Below are 25578 nucleotides of genomic sequence, written 5' to 3'. Positions count from 1 at the left end.
AGGATAAACTGAGGCTTCCTATTAAGAACGACACTGAGAAGACACAAGATCCATAAGATGGTGCGATTTTTCTTGGTTTCTTGCATACAGATTTTATATGAAATACTGAGCAGTGATTTGATTGCAAAATAAAAATGTAATGTACTACCCTGTCGTTGCGCTTAAACAGCAATCACTATTTGTTTGATTAAGTGAATTGTGTAGTGTAAATAAAAGAGTACATTCGACAGCAAGTACTGCTGTTTCCATCCAACCAAAGTGGTTGGTGCCTGAAAAAGATTTACACAAACTAAGGTGTGTTGGTTAAAAAAAAAAAAAAAAAAAAGAAAGAAAGAAATGATACAGTCATACCTCGGTTTTCGGACATCTCGGTACTCGTCCAATTCGGTTTTCGATAAAAAAGTTTGAGTTTTTTATACCTCGGATGACGAACAAATTTCGGTTCTCGAACAAACCGAGCACACTTGAATGCACCATTTGACTCCTCTCGCCTTCCTTACGCGAGGAAGTGACGCTTCCTCGTGTTGCTTTCCATTGTGAGCAGATGTCTTCAATAAACATTTTTATTTTAAAAAGAGCGTGGTTTCGGTTTTCGAACAATTTCGGTTTTCGAACAGCCTTCTCGAACAAACTATGGACGAAAACCGAGGTTTGACTGTCGATATATTTATTGGAATTCATTTGAATGAAACCATGTATTTATGATGACTAGCTCTGTCTGATTAAGCATGCAAATGCAGACATCCATCAATGATATCATTTAGGTTTTAGGGTGAACACATTTGCAAAATGTGTATGCTTTTCATTCACAAGTGTGTTTAAAAAAAAAAAAAAAGACAGTTGGTCTGGGGGCATCCTGAAATCAGACACGGGGAACCTCAGATTACGTGTGCTTCTTGCAATCAGTCTAGTGGTGAAGGGCCACGGCTCTCTGCATCAGACGATCATTCAGAGGGGAGTTTGGCTTTGTTGCTTCACGCTCCACCAGTAGACATCTATTGGAATTCAACGTAACGCCATATAGAGAGATGAACACAGATTCAGAGAGAATGCAAGCTGACAAGATCACGTAATCGATGAGCACAGTGCAACACAGCTCTGTTATGTTAAAGTCAGAGTGAATCCTGATCAGCATGCACATAAAATGTCAGCAGATAACATCATGCGACCGGACCACCGTGTCATGTTCATGGTTTTGTTTCATTATATCACTACATGATCTCTCAACAGTCACACAGAAAAAAAAACCCAAAACCATGGGACACAGTTCTAAAACAAGAAAGGAATGAGACATCCTATGCGGAACTCCCAACTGTGTATTACCTGCCAAGTCTCTGGTGGCGTTTATTCTCCGATTTCAAGGCCGCATGAATAAGCAGTTGATTGAAGACATCTCTCTGTATGCAACAGTGGACAAGCCCATTGGTAAACAAGAGAACTACTTCATTTCAACATGACATATTGGCTTTCGACTTGTTTTGAGTTACACGGAATGTATACTGTCGCACCTCTGGGGCGCGGTGCATGAAGTCCATCAGCATCCATCACCGAAATTCATTATTCATGTGTGTGCACTTGCATTGTGCTCAACATTCTCACACTACACGGTGCAGTATAGTCATGGGCTGACAAGCTGCGGCTCTTAGGCAGGGCATTCTTTATCACTGGCCCACTTTCATAACAACAAAGATTTGTTTTCACTCAAGAGACAAAATTCCACATGATCACCGGCCTCAAGGCCAAATAAGTTTGGGAAGAAAAGAAATATCCATAATCGTCGTGGTTTCTTCCTTTATTACCTGTGCATCACTGCCCCCTATCTGCACGACACTGTAGCGCAAAGGGTAAAGCAACTCCACAGTTTGATCGTAGTTTCCTTCATCATATTCCATCAAAGCTTGACACATGGGGACCCCGATGGGTTCAGCCAGCTTATGATGGTAGTTGTCACCCGGTGTCCTGCCAAGAGAAAGAGCTTCTTGATCATTTGCACCAGAAAACTTCCAAATGTCACAGAACAGAACAGTCAGCACAACAGTCAGCACGGCTCAAGTAATAAAAAAATTCCCACCCAGTCCCAACATGGCCTTAAAGTGAGATCTGACACTTTTCTAACTTGCTAGTAGCTAAAACTCTTAAAATAATGCCGAGCCGCGGAACACACGGACGGCTGGATAAATAATCTACAAGTCCATCTTCATGAGCGACCTACGTTGCTGTGCCAAAGGTCAGTAACAGTCCTGAGGCGAGACATTTGAATTTTACAGTCAATATGTTGCAGCATAAGGCTTAACAAATTCAAAGCCCACAGACGTAGCTAATGTAGAGCAAAGTGCAGGAAAAGAATGAAGCCATCTTAAGAGTCTGACGAGTGGATTTGAAAGTGTATTATGATTGCTGCGGCTGCCTTTCACTAACCCTGATGGCAAATGACATTTAGATTTTTCACTTCTGTTCTAACGTGAGCAGCCAGGTAGAGTATGAGTAAGTGACGTGACGCACATGTTCAGCTTCCATCCATCCATCATCTACCGCTTATCCGGGCCCGGGTCGCGGGGGCAACAGCTTTAGCAGGGAAGCCCAGACTTCCCTCTCTCTAGCTACTTCTTCCAGCTCTCCCCGGGGGATCCCGAGTCGTTCCCAGGCAAGTCTCTCCAGCGTGTCCTGGGTCTTCCTCGGGGTCTCCTCCCAGTTGGACATGACCGGAACACCTCACCGGGGAGGCGCTCAGGAGGCATCCGAATCAGATGCCCAAGCCACCTCATCTGGCTCCTCTCGATGTGGAGGAGAAGCGGCTCGACTCTGAGCCCCTCCCGGATGACCGAGCTCCTCACCTTATCTCTAAGGGAGAGCCCGGACACGCTGCGGAGAAAACTCATTTCGGCCGCTTGTTACCGGGATCTCGTTCTTACGGTCACGACCAATAGCTTGTGACCATAGATGAGGGTTGGAACATAGATCGACCGGTAAATTGAGAGCTTCACCCTTTGGCTCAGCTCCTTCTTCACCACGACAGACCTATACAGCGTCCGCATCACAGCAGACGCTGCACCGATCCGCCTGTCGATCTCCCGCTCCCTTCTGCACCCACTCGTGAACAAGACCCCAAGATACTTGAACTCCTCCACTTGGGGCAAGATCTCCTCCCCGAACCGGAGGGGGCACTCCACCCTTTTTCGACTGAGGACCATGGTTTCAGATTTGGAGGTGCTGATCTTCAACCCAACCGCTTCACACTCGGCTGCGAAACACTCCAGTGAGAGTTGGAGAGCCCTGTTTGAAGGAGCCAACAGTACCACATCATCTGCAAAAAGCAGGGATGTAATACTGAGGCCCCCAAAACGGACCCCCTCAACGCTTCGGCTGCGCCTAGAAATTCTGTCCATAAACGTTATGAACAGAATCGGCGACAAAGGGCAGCCTTGGCTGAGTCCTACCCCCACTGGAAACGATTCCGACTTACTGCCGGCAATGCGAACCAAACTCTGACATCGGTGGTATAGTGACCGAACAGCCCGTATCAGGGGATTCGGTACCCCATACCCTCGAAGCACCCCCCACAGAACTCCCCGGGGGACACGGTCAAACGCCTTCTCCAAGTCCACAAAACACATGTAGACTGGTTGGGCGAATTCCCACATACCCTCGAGGACCCTGCTAAGGGTGTAGAGCTGGTCCACTGTTCCACGGCCGGGATGAAAACCACACTGCTCCTCCTCAATCTGAGGCTCGACTTCCTGACGGACCCTCCTCTCCAGCACCCCTGAATAGACCTTACCAGGGAGGCTGAGGAGTGTGATCCCTCTGCAGTTGGATCACACCCTCCGGTCCCCCCTTTTTAAAAAGAGGGACTACCACCCCGGTCTGCCAATCCAGAGGCACTCTCCCTGTTGCAATAGCTGATGTTCAGTTTACTTCTACAAAAAAGAATCTCGAGCCTTTGACAGAGTAACAATAATAACAATGATCTCATTTTCCTTGACATGTGGCATCAGTTATTTGAGTCAAAAGAGAACGAACACAATTTTTGCTATTTCAATCGCTTTGATTTACAATCTAACACATTGCACGTAAAGGATGCTATACTGTACTTTGAATCTGGGAGTGTTAGCTGCCACACAAACAACATGGAAGATTTCCCTGTGATCTTGACACTACTGTTCTTTAAAGTGGGAGAGGCAACACTACACTCCAGTTTTCACCAATCAGAAGCGTTTGGTTCCGTATTTTTAGGGGTGTTACATTGGTTTTACTTGTCAAACGTGAAGCCCAACAAAGCAAACTGATTTTCTCTACTACTTTACACCAATATACTGTTAGGGTATCAAGTGTGCCAAAATGTGACACATTAATGACTGTCCAACATATGCAGACAGAAAACAAGAACAAAAAGGTGAAATTGCTGTCAAAAAACAAACAAAACAAAAAACCTTCAACCACCAACCAAACATTTTAATTGATTTTTTTCTGATGGTCATTAATTAGCTGTTCTCCAAAAACGATTTAAATGTTTAATGGTGGCAGAAGGTCAGCCTCTGGAATGGATTATTTCTATTTGCCATTCTTGATATTGTGTAGCCTGATTAAATACTTTTTATTGCACATTATGGACAGTGGCCGACTGTGGAGTTGGCATGTTCTCCCTTTGCCTGTGTGGGTTTTCTCCGGGTATTCCGGTTTCCTCCGACATTCCACAAACATGCACTTGAGATTGTCCCTAAGTATGATTGTGAGCGCAAATGGTTGTTCGTCTAAGTGTGCCCTGTGCTTGGCTGGTAACCAGTTCGGGGTTTCCCCTGCTTACTACACAAAGACAACTGGGACAGGCTCCAGAAACGCCCAGGACCCGAAACTGGATGGATAAATTGATTAAGGAAATTATTTCTCTTTCATTCCATTCCATTTCTTATTGGAAACACAAAATCATGTGATTTGAATTGTTATTCTGCTCTAAAAGACGGTGGCATTCACCTCACACGATTCCACAAAGATGACTCCATCTCAGATTATATTTAAAAATCAAAATCTCTGACTCGTAGCACTGCGTTACTGCGAATTCCGGATTATGTCAAATTGCATAGTAGCATAACTACATAAATGCAAAGCTTAAATCATATCCTGACATCCCGCTCGATGACTAAAGCACAGTGGAGAGCATCCATCTCTCACCTCGGAATTGACTCTGAATCTTTCAAGTGCCGCCACCCACTCAAAGCCCCTCAGAAGTAACTCCTGTGACTTATATAACAGTGAAAGACAAGACAATTTCAAGAAGTGGTCATAGAAAGCAGCTTTTTGTGGGTTTTCTGCAGAACAAAATGGGAAATAACTGTCTGTGGTCAGGCTGCCCAAAGAGATTATAACCACAAAACCCCGAGGGAGAAGCAATTGCTGGACTCTGCTTTGTGAACTGGACTGCTGTTCTCAATTCTGACTGCGCACGCCCTTCATCCTACACACAACATTGCTACTGTCTCAGTTTTACATAAGGACCCCGGGTGGTTCTTATGTAAGGGTGATGGTGTCGAGGTAAGCGGTGGAGAGAGAAAATGGTGCGGAAATTACTTAGCCAATTCCTGGAGGCCTTCCAGCAGATGCTTCGAAGCGGCAGTCTCTTTCGCTCCCAGGGACACCATGAGGATGTGGAGGTCATTAAATATAGTCACGTGGTCATCGGTGTGAGGCAGCGCTACCTGCAGCAGGTCCCGGTAGCGGTCTTTCACAAACACACCTAACAGGCACGCAAATGTTCATTAAGGTTGCATGACATCTGAAAACAAATACAGTGGTGCCTGGAGATAAAAGTTTCATTTGTCCCTTGACTACCATGACCCTGAAGTCCACATCACAAAATCAAATAACAAAATCAACAAACAAGGTTATGGCAAATACAAATAAAAAAACAAAACACATACTGTAGTTCTTGTTGCAACTGAAGTAATCGTTCCAGTAGAACTAAAGGTTTGTATCGTTAATCTAAATGGCTTTTTACTCTCCTTTGCCGGTACCTCTGTGGTCTCTGTCCACCAGCTTTTGCTAGTGAGTAATTCTACTTGTTTTTGTTCTTCAGGGTTCCCACTCTTCCACTTGCTTTTTATTCATGCACCTTTTAAAGACATTTGAGGGCTAATTTAGCCATCTTCTAAGGACTTTTTCTCCATTCAGCGGGGGATTCACGGTGGATTTAATGAACAGAAAGCCACATATCACTGAGCTGGTGTTCAAATCATTGCTGCAAAAGGAAGGGCACATCTTTATTTTTAGGGGCAATCAGCTCACCCTTTATTTGACATTGGCATCAAATTCACATCAAATTGGCCCAAAATGACCCAAAGTGATCACGTGATCATTATCGGAACTGATCGGAGACAGCGGGGAAAGCAGAGCAGGAATCGGGAAGGCATGAAGCGCGACAGCGAGGTTTGAGGTGAAAGGCGGCAGGCGCATTTACAGACGAAACTATTACTTGGAAGGGTGGGGAAAATGGCATACACAAATGAAATGAACACCACAGGTTAATCTTTAAGGGTTTTATTTCTTACTGATTTTAGACACTTTCTCTGAAAATTAAGGACAATTAAGAGCATAATTTTACCAGTTTTTTAATGGATTTTTATGATCTTGTGAAGACATTCTGTTGTTGTTTTGGGTTGCTCTTTGTTTGCTCATATTGCTTGTTGGAATAAAGCCTGTGTCACTCCACACAGGAAGGCCAGAGCCCGAACCCACGACCTCTGCACTGTGAGGGTGACGCACTAACCACTGCACCACCGGGCCGCCCATTTATTGGAAATGATATTTTAAATGTTCTGTAAAGCGCTTTGTTACAGCTGCAGTGGTTGTGAAAGCGCTATATAAATGAAGATTTATAGTGTAGCTCCATCTAGGGAATGCATAGTGCAACCACAGCCACCATTTTAGCTTCTATTCTATGCGCTTTATAATGTGATGCGCCCTATTTACTGTATGAAAACAATTTAAAAATAGACCATCCATTGAACGTGTGCCTTATACTCCGGAGCGCCTTATAGTGTGGAAAATATGGTATTTCGAAATTGAACATGCTAAGAGGTGATCATGTAACGCTAGTAAATGCATATACTAGAATAGTTACTTTCAGAGATGTAAAAAGAACTATTTATTTTCGGCCACTATAGCAGACCAAGTCAGACAAATGGCCATATATACACATGTGGCATGTGTCCTTTTCAAATAAATTCATTCACACACATATCTATTAATCCTACCTGACATTGCCACCATACAACACTTGTATCTAAAGTTAGTGCTTGCAAGTTAAAGCAAAAATTGATGGACTAACAGCTTGTATCTTAAAATTCAATGTCACTCACAACTATGTATGAAATGCAGTTTGACCATGGCACATTTGTACATATATAAAGCAAGGAACCACTTAGAATTTGTTCAGAAATGTTATTTCTCCAAGTCTATCAAAATAATATTAATAGTTCTTCGTGTTTGCATTCACATTTGGGAACCAGCAGTACAGCTTTTTGTACTTTGTTGAAAATGGTTGGGCTTTCAACATAGAACAGAAAAGATTTGCAATGAAATATGGTACTTTGTAGAACACATATCACAATAACAATAACCCAATCATATGCTGATATGGAGTAGACCTGAGCTCATACGCTGCTGCTGGTGCAACAAGTCGGAACTTGACATTAAATTTCAAGGAAAATATTTCTAAGCGTCAAACAAAAACAGTCAGAAAAATGACAAGGCGGCTTGGTATCCGCATATCAAACTTGTTTGACTTTGAATTACGTTTTTTTCATGACACGCAAAGAGGAAAATGGTAATGAAACGTATGCAAAGTTTTATTCCCCAGTTCATTGTTTTACATGTGATGTTTACAACTTTTACTCTCTTGTCAACCTGATGTGTTAAAATATTAATCAAAACCTGAACTTAGCAGAATTAAACATTTATGACAGCAAAAAACTCAAACTCTGCAATGGAATGATTTTGAGGATTTCTTAAAAATGAATTTTTGAAATGAATATTGATTACCGAGCGGCATGTCTCTTACCCTCCATCTCCAGTCTGCTCAGGAGGGAGCTGGCGTCGACCAGGTCCAACATGGATCCCTTGGTTTTACAATTTTGGATTACCTTTCAGAGAAAGGGTTCACCTTTACTAGAAAAATCTAACACGGCAGAGATTTGACATAATCACATAAAAGGAGCAATACGATGAAGTTGGCAGTTCTTGCCGAGTCTTAAAGCATTCATGAGTGTCAGGCTGTCAGCTCATAGTACCTGCTGTTTTTCAAACATACCAAACTATTTTCAAGCATTTTTTTCTTTTAGTTTTTTTTTTAGATTTGGTCTGAGGACAAGTGCATTTACTCACAAACTGATTGTTTTAGTGTTTTGTGTGTAGATTATTTAAAATTTGATAGGTGGGATGTAAAACTTCCGCCAATTCTGGAATGACCCCGCAATCCATGCCTTACACAGCGGTGCAATTTAAAAAAAAGTATTGATATACACTGGCAGAGAGGTATTACTGTGGCAATAAAATTATGATTTAGAGGAGAACTGCCCTACCTGACACCGAGAGACGTTTCTAATATATCTTATTTAACTTATTCCAAGTGAGGGTGCAAAATTATTGCATATGTACTGGCATATGCAATCAGTATGCATTCTCACAGCACATCCGCTTAAGAATGGAATGGATTTGACTTACCCGAGAATCGAATATTTGCAGTGCAGCCTCATATTGCCCCTGTGGAGAGCGAGGTGACAGCGACAAATTGAAATAACGTCAGACTTGAGATATGCTTGCTTGGTAAGACTGCACAGCACAGATGCAAACACAAATTAATCTCGCAATATAATCAATTGTGGACTTTAAATTACCCCGGAGAAAACGTCACAAATACAGGTTCCAAAAACAACTTGGCTGCCAACTTTGCGCTCGACTGGGAAGACTTATTATACATTAATCTTTACCTTCTCAATGAAGTACAGCGCCCAGTGCCAGTAGTTGTGAGTGGCTAGCATATCGGATACCTGCAATGACATAACACTTATTGAGGAGAACATTTCCCAAGGCTGTTTCATTCCATAGATTCCGATGAGAGCAGAACTGTACAAGCTTACTCAAACATGATTCATCAGAGAAACAAGTTGCAGAGGAAGTCACTGTTTATACCTTCCAGTCTTTCTCCCTCGCTTCCATGAACTTCAAGCCTTTGTCCACCTCCGCTGTCATCTCATAGACATGGGCGACAGAGTGGACGGACCATGCGTCATCAGGAACCAGTGCAAGAGCCTTCACGTGAAGAAAATAACAACAACAGCTGAGAAACGCAGATGCCTTGCATTGATCTGGAATAGATGATAATGCATCTAATGCAGTGGTTCTTAACCATGTTAGAGGTACCGAACCCAACCAGTTCATATGCACATTCACTGAACCCTTCATTAGCGTATAATAAAAATAACATTTTTTTTTTACAAATTCAAGACAAAAAACATATTTATTAAAAACTGAAAAACAAACACAATTAATTGTCGTATGAGGTATAATTTTTTTCTTAACTGTGCACAAAATGAACCAGCCAGGGTTGGCCAAGCGGGCGTATCATAACGAATTGACATGTTCAGTTGGGTGTGTCTTAACCTCCGTGGCAGAGGCTCTGTCGAACTGGTTGTACTGATTCAACCACTGATCAAATGTATTGTGTTTTACAACGACAGTAGAAAATTGAGAGATGAAATGTTGTTCTTGAAAAATTTCAAGAAAAAAAGGACCCTACCGGTACTTTTCAAACCAACCAACTTTCGCGATCGACCATTTACGCACGCACACACACACACTCACACACACACACACACACACACACGCACACGCACACACACACACACACACACACACACACACACACACACACACACACACACACGCACACTTGTGTACCCATGTACACGAGCACGCACACACACAATGATGAGCAATAGCCATAACAGCCCCTAACATGAACTAAATTGAAAAATGAAGTAGATACAAGAGCGTGTGTGTTTGCGTGTGTGTTTGTGTGTGTGTGTTTCCCTCTACACTAGGGGTGTCCAAACTTTTTGCCAAGGGGGCCAGATTTTATGTGGTAAAATGTCGGGGGCCGACCTTGGCTGACATTCTTTACATTGAACAACAAATTTTAGTAAGCCAGTCTGTTTCACATTTCCATTTTTATTTTAATTTCAACAATCTTAAGAATTTCTTTTGGTTCATTTGAAACAGGTATATCACATGCAACTGCTTATTCACTTGACTTTTTCTTAGACAGAAGTCTCCTGAGTGCAAATTGATTGATTCATTCATTCATTCATCTTCCAAGCCGCTTGATCCTCACTAGGGTCGCGGGGGGTGCTGGAGCCGATCCCAGCTGTCTCCGGGCAGTAGGCGGGGGACACCCTGAATCGGTTGCCAGCCAATCGCAGGGCACACAGAAACGAACAACCATCTGCACTCACACTCACACCTAGGGACAATTTAGAGCGTCCAATCAGCCTGCCATGCATGTTTTTGGAATGTGGGAGGAAACCGGAGCACCCGGAGAAAACCCACGCAGGCCCGGGGAGAACATGCAAACTCCACACAGGGAGGCCGGAGCTGGAATCGAACCCGGTACCTCTGCACTGTGAAGCTGACATGCTAACCACTGGACTACCGGGCCGCCCAAATTGATTGATTTGAAACATAAAATGTATCACCATGACTTTTCAATAGTCACAAAACCTTTGACTCGAACAACAGGGAAATGAACAAGCAATACACATATCCACAACTGCAAGGATCATTTGAAATATGACATATCAGTCAATATAAACACGGAGTGATGTCTTGTTAACTCGTGAGTGATGCCATCTAGTGTCTAAATGCTATTACTCATTTAGTGAATGCTATTACTCATTTAGCCACTAGAGGGAAGCAGTACTCTATGAAACATCACTCACCAGTCTACGAGACCTCAGTTAATGCAACACGTGTTCCATTGCGCTCAAACTGCGGGCCAGACGGCACTGATTTTATGACAGGGGCCGAGGGCCGGATGAAATTCGGCCGCGGGCCGGACTTTGGACATGCCTGCTCTACACTAAACCGTGATCGAATTGGGACCATTCCAAAAAATGAGTGATATCAATATTTGTCAAGTCAGCACTCATGTTAATGATTTCTCACAGTATGATCAACAATGATTTGTCAAGGTATGAAAGCTATACATATCGTCATGCAGCATTTGGTTTCTATAAATATCTACACGTATTTTAATTTTGAAATTTTCAAGTGGAACAGAACATTTTTTGGTTCTTCAATCAGTTTGCTCAATCAGCATCTTGGAACAACCTTCAATCTTCAACTGTACTTGCTGTGCATTATTTAAAGGAATCGAAGGTCAGTCCAGGATGAGCGGCTCATTAATGGACATCAAATAAATATGAATTGTGAATCAAAGCGGTGCACTCAACAGAGACGCAGCCTGCATCATGAATGAGCTAAATAATAATAATAATAATAATACATTTTATTTGTGGGCGCCTTTCTAGAAACTCAAGGACACCTTACAACAAGCAGTTAAAATCACGAGTACAATGTTAAAAAACTACATCAAATAAGATAAGAAAAAATACAACAAAATAAATAAATAAAACAATGGCTTTATGGTCTGAGTGAATAGGCTTGTCGAAACAGATGTGTTTTGAGGCGGGATTTGAAATGTGTTAATGAGGCTGTATTACGAAGGTCAGCGGGGAGTGAGTTCCATAGCTGGGGAGCAAGAAATCACACAAGAAACCAGGAAGACCGTCTCACCTCCATCCCTACTTTCTCAGCTTGGTCGTAGAAGTGCGTCTCCAGCAGACCAAAAGCATACAATCCTTTCAGATAGCTGAAAGTATAAATGAATAGAAAAGTTCCATTTATCATTCCATGATTTGATTTTCCAAAATGAAGATCATGACAGCAGAGAATGACTCATTTGAAATCGGTCAACACTGAGCCTCACGAGAATGCACTCTATAAACAAAATATCTGCATGTGCCCATTTGTTGGGTAAAGGTGGACTAAGTACACCAGTGGTAATTTGAGGTTGCAGGTACGTACTGTATGTACGATTCAAATGATGTTCCTTGGTTGAAAACCACAGGAGTTGGAAAAATAGGTATCGACTTATTGTCGTACCATGACATCTTCTGGGCTTATGGCTGTTGACAAGAGGTTTGTTCAAATACACTTGAGAAGGCCATTGCCACCCCCCTCCCCTCCCCCCGCTGCCTCAGATAACCTCCTATTCCAACTTTAAAAGTTAAAAGATTCTCATCACAAAATAAAACCCCATTCGGCCATTCGACACATGTAGCACTTCCCTCGGCTGTAAGACACATTTGTAATCAATAACAAACTCCTCAAGTCACATTTCCACTGAATCTAGAACCAGCAGGAAAGTCTTCCAATCAACAAAATTGTCTTGTTTCACAAAGCCAGCCCTGATGAGCATCATGAAGAAAGGAGATGGTTGAGAAAAGAAACGTGTAACACAGTGGTCCTCAACTAGAAATGCTGTCGGTCTACTTTTTTTTTTTTTATAAGACCAATGTCCGGTCCCATGCACAGCGGTCATGGGGAGCAGGGCAATATGCCCATTTAGTATGGTCAAGTTAAGCTTATACAAATCAACACTCCTCACAACCAACCAATAATGGGGTGCATGAAAATAACAATTATTCACGTTGCCAGTACACAGCAAATAATGAGGGGTATTGTGTTGAGGCACACAAACTCTTTTATTTTGTTAAGTTGTGCCTGCTTAATAATAGAAATAGCCCTTTTAGGGAAATAAGACATTTTTATTTTAACTTTGTTAAACAGCAGTTGTAATTTTCCCATTAATTTAACAAAAACAAAAAAAAATACTAATTTTACCAAAATAAATACTAAACATAAAAACAAAAATATCCTTTTCATTTGTACAATTCCCCTTTTCACATCCCTTCGGAAATCACTTAAAAAATATATCAAAGAGGAGTTAAGAACCATTTTAAATACTGACACAAGGGAGCACAGGAATGTGCAGTGCTTTTCTTCCACTATAGGTGAATGCAATGTCTGAGGCATGCAAATATTATTTGAGGACGCCATTGGGATGTTCATTTACCATGTTGCCGTGTTCTGCTATTAAACAGCTGCAAAGTAGACAGCAGCAGAACTGCACACAATCGAAACCTCCCGTGATTCGTTTTGTCTAATTGTCCGTGACTGTGTGCGGCTCTCCTGGGCTGAAGCTGTGAGCACACTGTGGCGTCGCGCATGCGTCTGTTTCCGGACACAATCATCCATTTTGAATGCGTGCTGACGCTAATGTATGGACACACCTTAAGTTCAGAGGAGCCAATCAGCGCATCGTATATGCTTACGCTAATTTATGGACACACCTTAATTTCAGAGGAGCCAATCAGCGCATCGTTATCGCCGACATGCCCTGCTCAGGCAGGGTCTCGAGCCAGTCAAACATTATACACACAAAGTCGCGCTGCTGCGGTCCTCTGCATTACATCTGTTAGTGCACGCAAAGAATACAACGGATAATTTTAACAAGCGATCGCGGTAATGCGCAGATTATAGTCCACAAATATAAAATGTATAACGTAAAAATCAATTTATAAATTATTTTATACAATTTACAGAGGCTCCGGACAGAGGAGGTCCGCGGGCCGGACAGAGGAGCTCGGCGGTCCGGTCGTGGATCGCGGTCCGCCAGTTGAGGAAGAGGGGTGTAACAGGTTGACTATTACGGATTCCTGAAGGTTTTAACATAGGGAAATATTTGACTAAAATCCTTCAAGGCCTTATTTGACCTCCTCTTCAACCACTTCATCTGTCATGCATTGGAGCTCTTGTTTTGATCTAGACAAATGATCCCTTAAAGGTTTAGGATTGGTGACAAATTGCGTGTGATGGACAGCCAACGATCGACTATAGCATCAAAATGAAAGGGTTTCTTGCACGGACAAAGTCAATAGATAAAACATCAAAATATGCCCAACAGCAGAGAAGTCCCCCCAAAACAGTACATATTATTAGTACAAGACAATACATTCCGATCCTGCCTTAGCCATCTTATCTTCGTCATATCTTTGAAAATGCAGAAGAGTCTAGCTGTGTCTTTTAAACTTTTGCAGATTCAAAATAAATTACTACTCGTGCTTGGGCAATGAGTACCGTATTTTCGCGACTATAAGGCGCCATTAAAAGTCTTAAATTTTCTCCAAAATGGACAGGACGCCTTATGGTGCGGAGCGTCCTTTGTATGCGCCGAGTTCCAAAATCTGACTGACAGCCGACACGCTGTTTATATAGAGAAAAGGCGGAAGTGACTGTGGCCAGGCATGCGGGGAAGAAGTCGGCCTATCAGGGAAGGGTGGGCGTGTATATCCATACATATATGGATAGGGAGAGAGAGAGAGAGAGAGAGAGAGAGAGAGGGGACAGGCAAGCTGGGGAGCAGTCCGCCAATGGTGAAGGGTGGACGTGTAAGTGGACACTAAAGGGACGCCGCAAGCAGGTACCAACACCTGTATAGAGTGTGGCAATGTGCATTGTTGCAAAACAACTCCGGTTTTGGTTTCTAAGAACCCCTGAAAATAAATTAGACAAAGAGACACGCCTACGAAGCTCAGTTCAAACTTAAAGCCACCGGTTATGCTTTTGGCATGCGTGACCATCTCACAGCAGCGGTGAAAAATCAAGTCAAGCAAATGAACTCTGAGCTTGCCGTTATTCCCGGAGGCTTGACTAAAGAACTCCAACCGCTGGACATCGGCATCAACCGGGCGTTCAAAGTAAAGTTGCGAACGGCATGGGAACAATGGATGATCGATGGCAAACACAACTTTACAAAGAGTGAGAGGCAGCGCTGGGCGAGTTACGCCACAATATGCAACAACGAGAGGGAACGCGGCGTTTTTGATGGATTACGGTACTCGCACAATTGTTCAATTCTTTCTACACACACACGCGCTGCCACCATGTTTCGCTCTGTTCTTTACTTTCAAATGTGGAAAAGCTTCACACGAGAGAAATGTTGACTTTGCTGTTGCTGCTCCTTCTTTCCGCTCGGCAATGCGTAGCAACTCACACTAGCATGTGATGCGTTCAATGACAACTGGGATGTGCAGTCCTCTGCTTCTGATACAGAGGATGAGGACTTCGATGGATTTCTGGGTGATGATTGATCGAAAAACGTGAGAACATTGTACGATGGCAAAATAAAATACACCCGAACTCAGTTCTGCTTTCGTAGCCTTTTTAAAAACGTATTTATATTTATTTTATTTATCTGTATGTCTTGGCATGCTACCGTATGCTTCAAGCTAACGTGTTGGCGTGCACGCATGCATGCCGTATGTTTAAGCTGGCGTATGTTTTACCACTGTAAAACTGCGCCCATTGGTACAGTGCGGTCTGTCTATGCGTAAAACACAGAAATGTCACCCATTAATGACACTGCGCCCAACCGTACGGTGAGTCGAATAGTCGTGAAAATACGGTACATAACAAGTGAAATTTCACAAACAGAATCTTGTGAATGTCATGAAAGGTTATGAGCGCCAATGAACGGAGCAGATGCTGAGGCTGTGTTGAGTTCAAATCGCTTGGAGTCACCCGTTCCTAAGAGTTCTTCCTAATGAGGTACGCCATTTGTCTTGGCAACGAGTTGGAAATGCAATTTCGAATGCACGTAATCTACCGTACCTGGACAAAGGGGTATGAGGCTTCCAGTGGGGCAGTACTCGAGCAACCGAATCCCTCATCTGGGTTTGAGCTCCCATATAGAAATAGTTATCATGGGCAAACTTGAGGGCCAGTAAGTCTGTGGGATGATCAACCAGGATGTCTTCCCAAACGTCACTGGCTCTGGGTAAATTCCTACAAGAAACATGAGTCAGTACAATGGCACGCAACAGTGCAATTTCTTTTTATTTTGAGGGGGGGGTGGGTGGGTTAGTGAATTTTTTTGTTACAGTCAAACCTCATTTTTCGAACGTCTCTGTTTTCGACCAAATCGGTTTTCGACCAAAAATTTCGAGTTTTTTATGCCTAGGATTACGAGCAAAAATCGGTTCTCGACCAAACTGAGCGCACTTGAATGCACCACTAGACTCCTCTCGTCTTCTTTACACGAGGAAGTGACACTTCCTCAGGTAGACGAGGAAGTGATGCTTCCTCGTGTAGCATTCCATTGTGATCAGACGTGTTCAAAAAAAAACATTTTTTTAAAGAGCATAGTTTCGGTTTTCGAACAGCCTTCTTGAATGGATTATTTTATTCTATTTTTTTTCCGAAAAGCACTAAGGAGTGCCACCTAAATTTCGTTGTATGCTATACAATGACAATAAAGGCGATTCTGATTCTGATTATTGTCGAAAACTGAGGTATGACTGTTCATCTATCATAAAACCTTACTGACTTTATATTGTGTGAGTATATTGAACCTGGTTCAGACTTGGCAGTACCATTCTATTGTGTGTGTGGGTTTTTTTTTTCTATTGTGTAATTTTATCACAACATACGGCATTAATAAATCCCCAAACTGCAAGCCTGATCCTCATCTCCTGACTTCTCGAAAGCTCACCCATGTGACAACAACTCCAAGCCCTTGACGTGGAGCTTCTCTCTCGGCGTGAGGTTTTGACTGCCGGCCAGCTCCAATGTTTTCTTCACAGCGCTGGCCAGACGTTGGTTCAGGCGGGGGGTGGTCGCTGTTCCCAGCAACTCTAAGCCCGTGCTAATCACATGGCCCATCACTGCCAGGAGAATTCATGATATCATTCATTGCTTATTGGACTTTTTCACTGCAAACTGAAGGCTCTAAACCACTTTATTGTTGAAACTAGGTCTTACAAAATTCTTACTTCTGGTGTTTTCTGTATCGTATGTATTTATTCTCATTAGAACTCACACAAGCATGCTTTCTTGTAATATTCAAACAGTTACTGGATTAATAAACATTAATGTTCCAAACAAAACCAAACCACACATTTTAATGAAGTCTAACTCTGAAAAAGCAGAGAGAGATTTCAACAAGACAGCAATGAGGTCACCCACTATTTTAAGATTTATGTAGTTCAAACAAGCTTTTACAAGTGTGCATTCATATTCAGCTCATGTAAGTTTTAACAAGGCCAGTTCAGGGAGCATGCATTGCATTATCCATCCACTCCCAGCAATGGCTGCCTTTTTTTCTGCTTCTTTGAAGTGTTTCGGGTACCCAAGTGTTTGGTGTTCACCGATGATACAAGTGACATGGCTCATTTGGACATCCTCGAGAAGCTGATTGTTTGTCACAAAGGGACTTGGTGCCAATTGGGTCCAGTCAATGTCACTTGTTAATGTCCAGGCTTTCTAACTTAAGGTCTCTAAAGGCTTGAACCAGTGGCCATGGTTTGAAAATACTTGCAATGCGAAATATACTCTTTTCACACGATGTATCTGTGAGCAAACCACTCTACAAGTCAGTTCCCAGTCAGCAAAATTGGTCTGGCTCAGCTCTGGGGCAGACACGGCACGTACACTCGGCCCACATACATCAATGAATGACGGTCCTGCAGTGGCCCACGTCTGGCATGCATGATGTGGGCCGCATTAGGCCCAGATCTGAGCCACATTGTAAAACCATATCTGGCCTTACCCAGGCCCGACGCTGGGCCAGAACAGGTTCCTGATATCAGCCTGAATTCAACCTCAACTAAGCCACATGTTTCATGAGCCATATTTGACCCATATTAAGAGTCTCAAAAGTGACTGTTATAAAAATATGTTTATTTTTAATATATTATTTAAATATGTTCATAAAACAAGAATGGACAGTGTGTTAGGAAAACAAACATTTGTACATGTCATGAACAATGAATAGTCAGTAAAAATTGACCCTGAAATTTCTTATAATAATAATATCCATCCATCCATTTTCCGAACCGCTTGATCCTCACTAGGGTCGCGGGGGGTGCTGGAGCCTATCCCAGCCATCTTCGAGCAGTAGGCGCAGGACACCCTGAACTGGTTGCCAGCCAATCGCAGGGCACACAGAGACGAACAACCATCCACACCCACACTCACATCTAGGGACAATTTAGAGCGTCCAATCAGCCTGCCATGCATGTTTTTGGAATGTGGGAGGAAACCGGAGCACCCGGAGAAAACCCAAGATGGCCCAGGGAGAACGTGCAAACTCCACACAGGGAGGCCAGAGCTGGAATCGAACCTGGCACCTCCGCACTGTGAAGCCGACGTGCTAACCACTGGACTACCGGGCCACCATAATAATAATAATAATAATAATACATTTCATTTATAAGCGTCTTTCAAGACACTCTAGGACACTTTACAACCAAAACTAAACTAGGTGTGACGCTGTGGGGCGGAATATTTGCTACCAAAAACTAAACGTGAATAACTTTTAAATAGTTTATACTGAATTTGAATTACGTGAATTGAAGGTAAATGGCTCGGATTATGGATGGATTTGTATATTTTACTCTGAATCATATTGAATAACTGAATCTGAATTGTACAATCTGAATTTGAAACGATAGACTTTTTTTTCTTTGAAACTGTGTTTGATCCTCACTGAAAATTAAATTCTGTTTATTTTCATATTCAGTCTTACAAATATAAATCAATGTTTTTTTTTCAACGTCAGATTTAGTTTTTGAATCGAGGTATTAAGTTTTAAATTAACTTCATGGTCAAGTATGAAGTATCCGGTTTGTATTGCAGCAAACAGAATCAAAATTAATTTCATTGTATTTCAGTGCAGAAAGGGTTCTTTTTGACAGCACCTCTGACTGTTCAATCACCTACATTTTCACAAGTGATGTGTCGGTTGCGAACGAGCCAGTACAAAGAGCTGGCTCTTTGAAGTGAACGATAAGCCGTTTTTGTGTAGAAAGGCGTTTTTAGACGAAAAGAAACGACCATGTATAGTAAGCCGTTTTTAGCCAAAAACACCCCCGACCATGTATAGTAAGGCGTTTCGAGACGAAAAAAAGGACCACGTATAGTAAGCCGTTTTTAGCCGAAAAAAACCCCGACCGTGTATAGTAAGGCGTTTTGAGCCGGGAAAAAAAATGACCACGTATAGTACGGTGTTTTTAGCCGGAAAAAAAATGACCATGTATAGTAAGGCGTTTTGAGCCGAAAAAACCCCGACCACGTATAGTAAGGCGCTTTTAGTCGAAAAAAATGACCATGTATAGTAAGCCGTTTTTAGCCGAAAAAAACCCCGACCGTGTATAGTAAGGCGTTTTGAGCCGGGAAAAAAAATGACCACGTATAGTACGGTGTTTTTAGCCGGAAAAAAAATGACCATGTATAGTAAGGCGTTTTGAGCCGAAAACCCCCCCGACCGTGTATAGCCCTCTTCCTCAACTGGCGGACTGCGATCCACGACCAGACCGCCGACCTCCTCTGTCCGGGCCCTCGGCAAATTGTATAAAATAATAATTTATAAAGTGATTTTTACGTTATACATTTTATATTTGTGCACTATAATCTGCGCATTACCGCGATCGCTTGTTAAAATTATCCGTTGTATTCTATGCGTGCAGTAACAGATGTAATGCAGACGACTGCGGCAGCATTACAAACGTGTATAATGTTTGACTCACTGGAGAACCTGGCTGACAGGTGATTTCAGAGGGGATGTGAAGAGGGGAATTATACAAATGAGAAGGATATTTTGTTTTCATGTTTAGTATTTATTTTGGTAAAATTAGTATTTTGTTTTGTTTTTCTTAAATTAAGGGAAAAAAGACAACCAGTGTTTAACAAAGTTAAAGTAAAAATGTCTTATTTCCCTAAAAGGGCTATTTCTATTATTAAGCAGGCACAACTTAACAAAATAAAAGAGTTCCTGTGCCTCAACACAATACCTCTCATTATTTGCTGTGTACTGGGAAAGTGAATAATTGTTATTTTCATGCACCCCATTATTGGTTGGTTGTGAGGAGTGTCGATTTGTATAAGCTTGGCTTGACCATACTAAATGGGCATATTGCCCTGCTCCCCATGACTGCTGTGCATGGGACCGGACCTTGGCCTTATTAAAAAAAAAAAAAAAAATGTGGACCGACAGCATTTCTAGTTGAGGACCACTGGTGTATAGTAAGGCGTTTTGAGCCGGAAAAAAAGGACCACGTTTGGTACGGTGTTTTTAGCCGAAAAAATGACCACGTATAGTAAGGCGTTTTTAGCTGAAAAAAACGACCATGGTCTATACATGGTCTATACATGGTCTTTTTTTTTCCAGCTAAAAACGCGCTACTAAACATGGTCTTTTTTTTTTCCAGCTAAAAACGGCTTTTTATACATGGTTGGGTTTTTTTCGGCAAAAAACGCCTTACTATACATGGCCGTTTTTTTCGGCTAAAAACGCCTTACTATACATGGTCTTTTTTCTTCAGCTGAAAACGACTTTTTATACATGGTTGGGTTTTTTTCGGCAAAAAACGCCTTACTATACAAGGCCGTTTTTTTCGGCTAAAAACGCCTTACTATACACGGCCGTTTTTTTTCGTCTAAAAATGCCTTTCTATATACATGGTCGTTTTTTTCGGCTAAAAATGCCTCTCTATATATGGTCATTTTTTCGCCTAAAAATGCCTTACTATATATGGTGGTGGTTTTTCGGCTAAAAAAGCCTTACGTTCTCACTTAGGGTCTGCGCAGGATGTTAATTACAACCCTGTTAGTAAAGTGGTTTGTGCGTCCGCATCCCAATGCAGAGAGGTGCATGGTTCGATTCTGGCTCATACATGGTCGTTTTTTTTCGGCTAAAAATGGCGGATTAAACATGGTCGTTTTTGTTTCGGCAAAAAACGGCTTACTATATACATTGTCGTTTTTTTTCGGCTAAAAATACCTTAGTCGGGTTGTTTCAGCTAAAAACCCCCTCACTATACATGGTCGTTTTTTTCGGCGAAAAAACGTCTGACTATATATACATGGTCGTTTTTTTTTGTTGCTAAAAACACCTTTCTTTACATTGTCGTTTTTTTCGATTGCGGGTCTGATTGAACCACACGCGCGCGTTTGTGTGTGTGTGTGTGATGAATGGAATTCCGCATTAGTGTGCAATTGTAAAACAAGGCTGTGTGTTGAAAAAATAAATCTGAAATTGCATTTAAGGGTGGCTCAATACTGGCTGGCCATATGAGGGCCGGAGTTGTAAATTGATTTCTGGCCCAAATACTTTACTCCACAACTGGCCCTCATCTGGTTTGCCAGAGTCAAGCCAGTGCCTCCTTTGCCACTCCTGGGCCGTGTTCGGCCCACATGTATTATGCCAGTGCCGACTCAAGGCCAGCTGTGCCATCTTCATGCCGAATCCGGGCCAGATGCCTTTGCTGACTGGGTTATAATCAGTCTCACATCGAGTTTGTCCGCCAATGATTGGCAGGGAAACTGGCCGAAGTTCCAAAGAGCCAACGTTGAGAGGCAGCCAAAGCACCAAAAGACAACAAATTCAACAAACAAGAGGTCAATTGCATTGATTCAAGCTCTGTATATTAGCTTGGTATTTTTTTTAATGATGGTGTGTCAATAAATTGGGGCGGCCCGGTAGTCCAGTGGTTAGCACGTCGGCTTCACAGTGCAGAGGTACCGGGTTCGATTCCAGCTCCGGCCTCCCTGTGTGGAGTTTGCATGTTCTCCCCGGGCCTGCGTGGGTTTTCTCCGGGTGCTCCGGTTTCCTCCCACATTCCAAAAACATGCATGGCAGGCTTATTGGACGCTCCAAATTGTCCCTAGGTGTGATTGTGAGCGTGGATGGTTGTTCGTCTCTGAGTGCCCTGCGATTGGCAGGCAACTGATCCAGGGTGTCCCCCACCTACTGCCCGAAGACGGCTGGGATAGGCTCCAGCACCCCCCGCGACCCTAGTGAGGATTAAGCGGTTCAGAAAATGGATGGATGGATGGATGGTGTCAATACATTTAAAAAAAAAATGATGATGTTTATGCTGTTTGGCTTACCAAAATACACAACAAAAAATATGTTTACTTTTGACTGTAACTTGGAGTTCCAACAAAACAGCAGAGGCCATTTTGTTCTTCTAAACTGCTTGTTGTTGTGAGGTGAGTTGAGTTCGCTGTCACCACCCATATGTAAAGATGTGTACATCTTTACATATGGGTGTTTCTTTTTTCATCCAATTTTTTTTTTTTAACTCTCGCACAGTCTTGTTTAACTATGCGCATGGGTAGGGTTTTTATTCCTCTGTTATTTTTCCAGACTTTGCACAGGGAGAACTAGACTTTAGGGGGCGTATGCATCGTTGAGGGATGGAACGCAGCAGACACCCGGCCAATGGAACCAGCTCCCTTCCATCATTCCATTTAAAATCGGAGTGGTGGAAGGGAACACATACCGTATTTTCACGACTATAAGGCGCCATTAAAAGTCTTAAATTTTCTCCAAAATGGACAGGACGCCTTATGGTGCGGAGCGTCCTTTATATGCGCTGAGTTCCAAAATCTGACTGACAGCCGACACGCTGTTTATATAGAGAAAAGGCGGAAGTGACTGTGGCCAGGCATGCGGGAAAGAAGTCGGCCAATCAGGGAAGGGTGGGCGTGTATGTATACATATATGGAGAGGGAGAGAGAGAGAGAGGACAGGCAAGCTAGTCCGCCAATGGTGAAGGGTGGGCGTGTAAGTGGACGCCTCAAGCCAGTACCAACACTTGTATAGAGTGTGGCAATGTGCATTGTTGCAAAACAACTCCGGTTATGGTTTCTAAGAACCCCTGAAAATAAATTCGACAAAAAGACACGCCTACGAAGCTCAGTTCAAACTTAAAGCCACCGGTTATGCTTTTGGCATGCGTGCCCGTCTCACAGCAGCGGTGAAAAAACAAGTCAAGCAAATGAACTCTGAGCTTGCCGTTATTCCCGGAGGCTTGACTAAAGAACTCCAACCGCTGGACATCGGCATCAACCGGGCGTTCAAAGTAAAGTTGCAAACGGCATGGGAACAATGGATGATCGGTGGCAAACACAACTTTACAAAGAGTGAGAGGCAGCGCTTGGCGAGTTACGCCACAATACGCAACAGCGAGAGGGAACGCGGCGTTTTTGATGGATTACGGTACTTGCACAATTGTTCAATTCTTTCTACACACACACGCGCTGCCACCATGTTTCGCTCTGTTCTTTACTTTCAAATGTGGGAAAGCTTCACACGAGAGAAATGTTGACTTTGCTGTTGCTACTCCTTCTTTCCGCTCGGCAATGCGTAGCAACTCACACTAGCATGTGATGCATTCAATGACAACTGAGATGTGCAGTCCTCTGCTTCTGATACAGAGGATGAGGACTTTGATGGATTTCTGGGTGATGATTGATCGAAAAACGTGAGAACATTGTACGATGGCTAAAAAAAATATACCCCAACTCAGTTCTGCTTTCGTTGCCTTTTTAAAAACGTGTTTTTAGCTTATCTGTATGTCTTGGCATGCTACCGTATGCCTTGGCATGCTACCGTATGCTTCAAGCTAACGTGTTGGCGTGCGCGCATGCATGCCGTATGTTTAAGCTGGCGTATGTTTTACCACTGTAAAACTGCGGCCATTCGTACGGTGCCTCCTGTGTATGTGTAAAATACAGAAATGTCACCCATTAATGAGACTGCGGCCATTAGTACGATGCGTCGAATAGTCGTGAAAATACGGTACTTGAAATTGCAAAAGCAGAAATTGACTTGCTTGGGTCTGACAGATGAGATTGCCGCACATGCAAAATTGTCGCAGTATCCAGGCAAGCTGCAAAATCTGCCCTTGCGAATGATGGAGTCACCCGACATGGGACGAACTCCCCAGAGTTTTGCTGTGTGCTGTGGGGGTGCTTTTAAAATGCCTAAACTAGCTAAAAGCAGCTAAACTAGACCTGCCGGAATGTAAATGAAGATGAGCCGATTTTTAAGAGCTGTTTACTTTCTGTGACCAAAATTGTCAAGTGCGCCGGGCGCCGAGACGCCCGATGAGATGCAACGTGAGCCCAAACATGCCAAACTAGACTTGCCTCTGCAGGAAAATACAGTCACACTCGTTTTTACTCTGAGCACACGGGCACCTTTCAATGAAAATTGGGCCTTATTGATCTTCATAAATGTTAGTTTTTCTATCCTCCCTTTTGAAATTCTTCACGCAGCACAGCAAATATATGATCAAGATGTCCGTTTCAATATTTTCATAAAATTCATCTGGTTAGCCTACCAAAATCCGGATCAGCCTCCTTGATACGAGTAATGCATCCCTCAATTCCTCCGATATTGTCAATGTTGCGCCATTTCACATACTAAAGAGAAAACAAAATTGACACAATGAAAACAACACAGCAATTTTCTCACCTTTCCTACCAAGTGTGAAAATGAGTTCACTTCAATCGTTGTACATTCTCTGTGTGTAAATTATCTACCTGAGTCAGAATAGCATCATAAAGCTTGCACGCCTCATTACTGCTGGTGGAGAATGGAAGACCCTCAGCCCTCCAAGCCTAGGGGGGAGGTAGGTGTCTAGTCAGTTCTGCTCAATCAATAAAATGTACCAAAGTGCAACTTTTAAACACGGGACATACTGTAATGACGAAGCCGTTCGGAATTCATATTTGCCCTGCAAATCACTAGTGTTGACCACTTCATCAGATTTAGTATCATTTTATTTTCAAGTCTCAGTGTCAGTGACCCATTAGGCAATATAGACAAAATGCTCAGGGTACCGAGGCCATAGCAGGGTAGCAAGAAAAAAAAAATATATATATATATATATATAATATATATATATATATATATATATATATATATATATATATACACTGTACACCTTCAATGCAATGTAATAATATTGAAGATAATCATTACAATTAACTACTAAAACGGATAAGCTAACATAGATAGATAAGCAATGGTTAAATAATACTGCTAAAAAATTATAACACCAAATAAAGACCTGGCCACAAGTATGCTCTGATGATTTGAAACTTTCTACACAGACGAAACATTTTTATTTTATGCATGCGTAGTACAACTCGAGCTTCTTTTAGGTTTGTCATTTTGAAATTTTAAATTACATCCATTATTTCAGATTTAATTGATATTGACATTTGAATTTGTTGACGTTGGAAACTAAATACGTTAAAAAAAGAACTACACTATTCAATACATTAATGTGCAATACATGTAATTTGCCGATGGGATAGGGTGCCAAAAAACTAATACTCGGCTCGCAGGGTAGGGTACGCCCCGTTTGGTCTTAATTCTACCACCGGCGAAAAAAAACACCAAACGTTTTTCGACTCATTCGAAAATGACCGCTCATGCAAGACTTACCGCACAGTCCCTGAAGCTCAAAGGATCCATTTTGAGGTTACTGTATGGATGCAAAGTATAACTACAGACCGCAAACTTTGACTCCTTCGCTACTTTTCCGTGAGTCAAGTTAGGTTAAAATGACACGCAGCGGAAACCTTTGCGGAAGTCCAACCTTTCAAATTGCA

At 42.5% G+C, this 25578-nt stretch overlaps 1 protein-coding gene across 1 annotated transcript; it reads right to left on the bottom strand.

Annotated features, from left to right (window-relative positions):
* Nucleotides 1-49: 49 nt before the first annotated feature.
* Nucleotides 50-25578, bottom strand: ttc38 (tetratricopeptide repeat domain 38). Its single transcript, XM_052061742.1, has 14 exons — nt 25412-25578; nt 24502-24579; nt 24300-24381; nt 16664-16835; nt 15784-15957; nt 11845-11920; nt 9184-9303; nt 8982-9041; nt 8716-8754; nt 8054-8135; nt 5566-5731; nt 1800-1959; nt 1324-1397; nt 50-995 (listed from the first exon to the last, which is right to left on the bottom strand). Exons 1-14 carry the CDS (start codon nt 25439-25441, stop codon nt 908-910), a joined length of 1401 nt encoding a protein of 466 aa, XP_051917702.1. The 5' UTR covers nt 25442-25578; the 3' UTR covers nt 50-907.

The sequence above is a fragment of the Hippocampus zosterae genome, chromosome 3, assembly GCF_025434085.1.
Source record: "Hippocampus zosterae strain Florida chromosome 3, ASM2543408v3, whole genome shotgun sequence".
Classification (NCBI taxonomy): Eukaryota; Metazoa; Chordata; class Actinopteri; order Syngnathiformes; family Syngnathidae; genus Hippocampus; species Hippocampus zosterae.
This window is presented reverse-complemented; position numbering and strand designations above follow the sequence as displayed.